The following is a 1,641-nucleotide window of genomic DNA, read 5'->3' on the forward strand; positions in this document are numbered from 1 at the left end:
TGCTGCTGCTGCTGCTGCGGCTGCTGCTGCTGCTGCTGCTGCAGCTGCAGGCGCTCGCCCCTGAAGGTGCAGTGAGCCACCAGCAAAGACAGCCCCGGCAGGTGCAGCGGCTCCTGCAGCACTCCCCCGCGAACAGCAGCAGCAACAGCAACAAGGCCGCTTTCTGCTGCTGCTGCTTCCTGCACCGCCAGCACCTCCACGCCGTTCGGCAGCCTGCAGCAGCAGCAGCAGCAGCGCAGCAGCAGCAGCAGCAGCGCAGCAGCAGCAGCAGCGCAGCAGCAGCAGCGCAGCAGCAGCAGCGCAGGGGAGAAAGCGGAGAAGCAGAAGCGCAGCAGCAGCAGGCAAGCAGCATCGCAGCAGCAGCAGCAGCAACACAGCAGCAGCAGCAACACAGCAGCAGCAGCAACACAGCAGCAGCAGACATGAATTTCATGAGTCTGTATTTAATGACTTCAAATAAACAAAAATTAAAAATGATTTCATTGAAGTGAAATTAAATCTGTTATATCCATTACACGAATTTAAACAAATAAATAAACAAATAAAGGACACTAACAAACAAATGAATAAACAAACTAATTAAATAAATAAATAAATAAATAAATAAATAATTAATTAATTAATTAATTAATTAATTAATAAGAAATAAATAAATAAATGAGAAATAATAAATAAACAAATAACAAATAAATATAAATTATAAACGAAGTTTCGCATTGAAGACACTTAAAGACAAAATGGCCAAAAGGCATTTAATGCAAAAAGCCCCACATACACTCCATGCATGCATGCATGCATGCATGCATGCATGCATGCATGCATGCATGCACGGGAATATGGTGTGCATGCACGCGTCCGAGTAGGATATGCATGCATGCGTGAAATGCATGCATGCATGCATGCACGCATGCATGCATGCATGCATGCATGCACGGAATCAAAGAAACGAGAGCCCGACTGCATGCATGCATGCATGCATGCATGCATGCACGCAAGCATGCATGCATGCATGCATCCGATAGAATAGAATATGACCTCCATGCATGCCACATGCATGCATGCACGTGGCACGCATGCATGCAAGCATGCATGCATGCGTGCATAGTTGCATGCATAATTGCATGCACAGTTGCATGCAGAATTGCATGCATAATTGCATGCAGAATTGCATGCATAATTGCATGCATAATTGCATGCATAATTGCATGCATGCATGCATGCATGCACAACTGCATGCATAACTGCATGCATAATTGCCTAGCGTTTGCGTGGAGTGTACGTACAGCTGGGGCGCATGCATGTGGTTCTTTTTTTGGAAATTTGGCGCAAAAGAATTCTTTTTGACTGCTTTTTGAAGGAGATTTTGAATAAAAAGTTATTTGTTTAAATTAATTTGAAAAAAAGGAGAAAAAAGAGTTTTAAAATGCCAATTAAATGCAAAATTAAAATTAAATGAATTAAATTCAAAGACCACTCACTTCGCCAGCAACTTCGGCCGCGAGTCCACTGCGGGGCTGATGACTTCCACCACCTCCATGTCCTGCAGCAGCAGGCTTTCTTGCTGCTGCTGCTGCTGCTGCTGCTGCTGCTGCTGCTGCTGCTGCTGCTGGGGGTGGCCGCCTGCAGCAGCAGCAGCAGCTG

At 45.8% G+C, this 1,641-nt stretch overlaps 1 protein-coding gene across 1 annotated transcript in view; it reads right to left on the bottom strand.

Annotated features, from left to right (window-relative positions):
• The window catches only part of ENH_00055340 (hypothetical protein), a gene marked incomplete at both ends in the record, with an annotated part of 3,804 nt that overhangs the window by 1,805 nt on the left and 358 nt on the right, over positions 1-1,641 (bottom strand). Inside the window, 2 exons of the mRNA XM_013583853.1 lie at positions 81-213; positions 1,479-1,620. Coding sequence (XP_013439307.1) covers positions 81-213; positions 1,479-1,620 — 275 coding nt within the window. The remainder of the gene's footprint in view (positions 1-80; positions 214-1,478; positions 1,621-1,641) is intronic.

This window comes from Eimeria necatrix, genomic scaffold (assembly GCF_000499385.1).
Source record: "Eimeria necatrix Houghton genomic scaffold, Enh_scaff453, whole genome shotgun sequence".
Taxonomy (NCBI): Eukaryota; Apicomplexa; class Conoidasida; order Eucoccidiorida; family Eimeriidae; genus Eimeria; species Eimeria necatrix.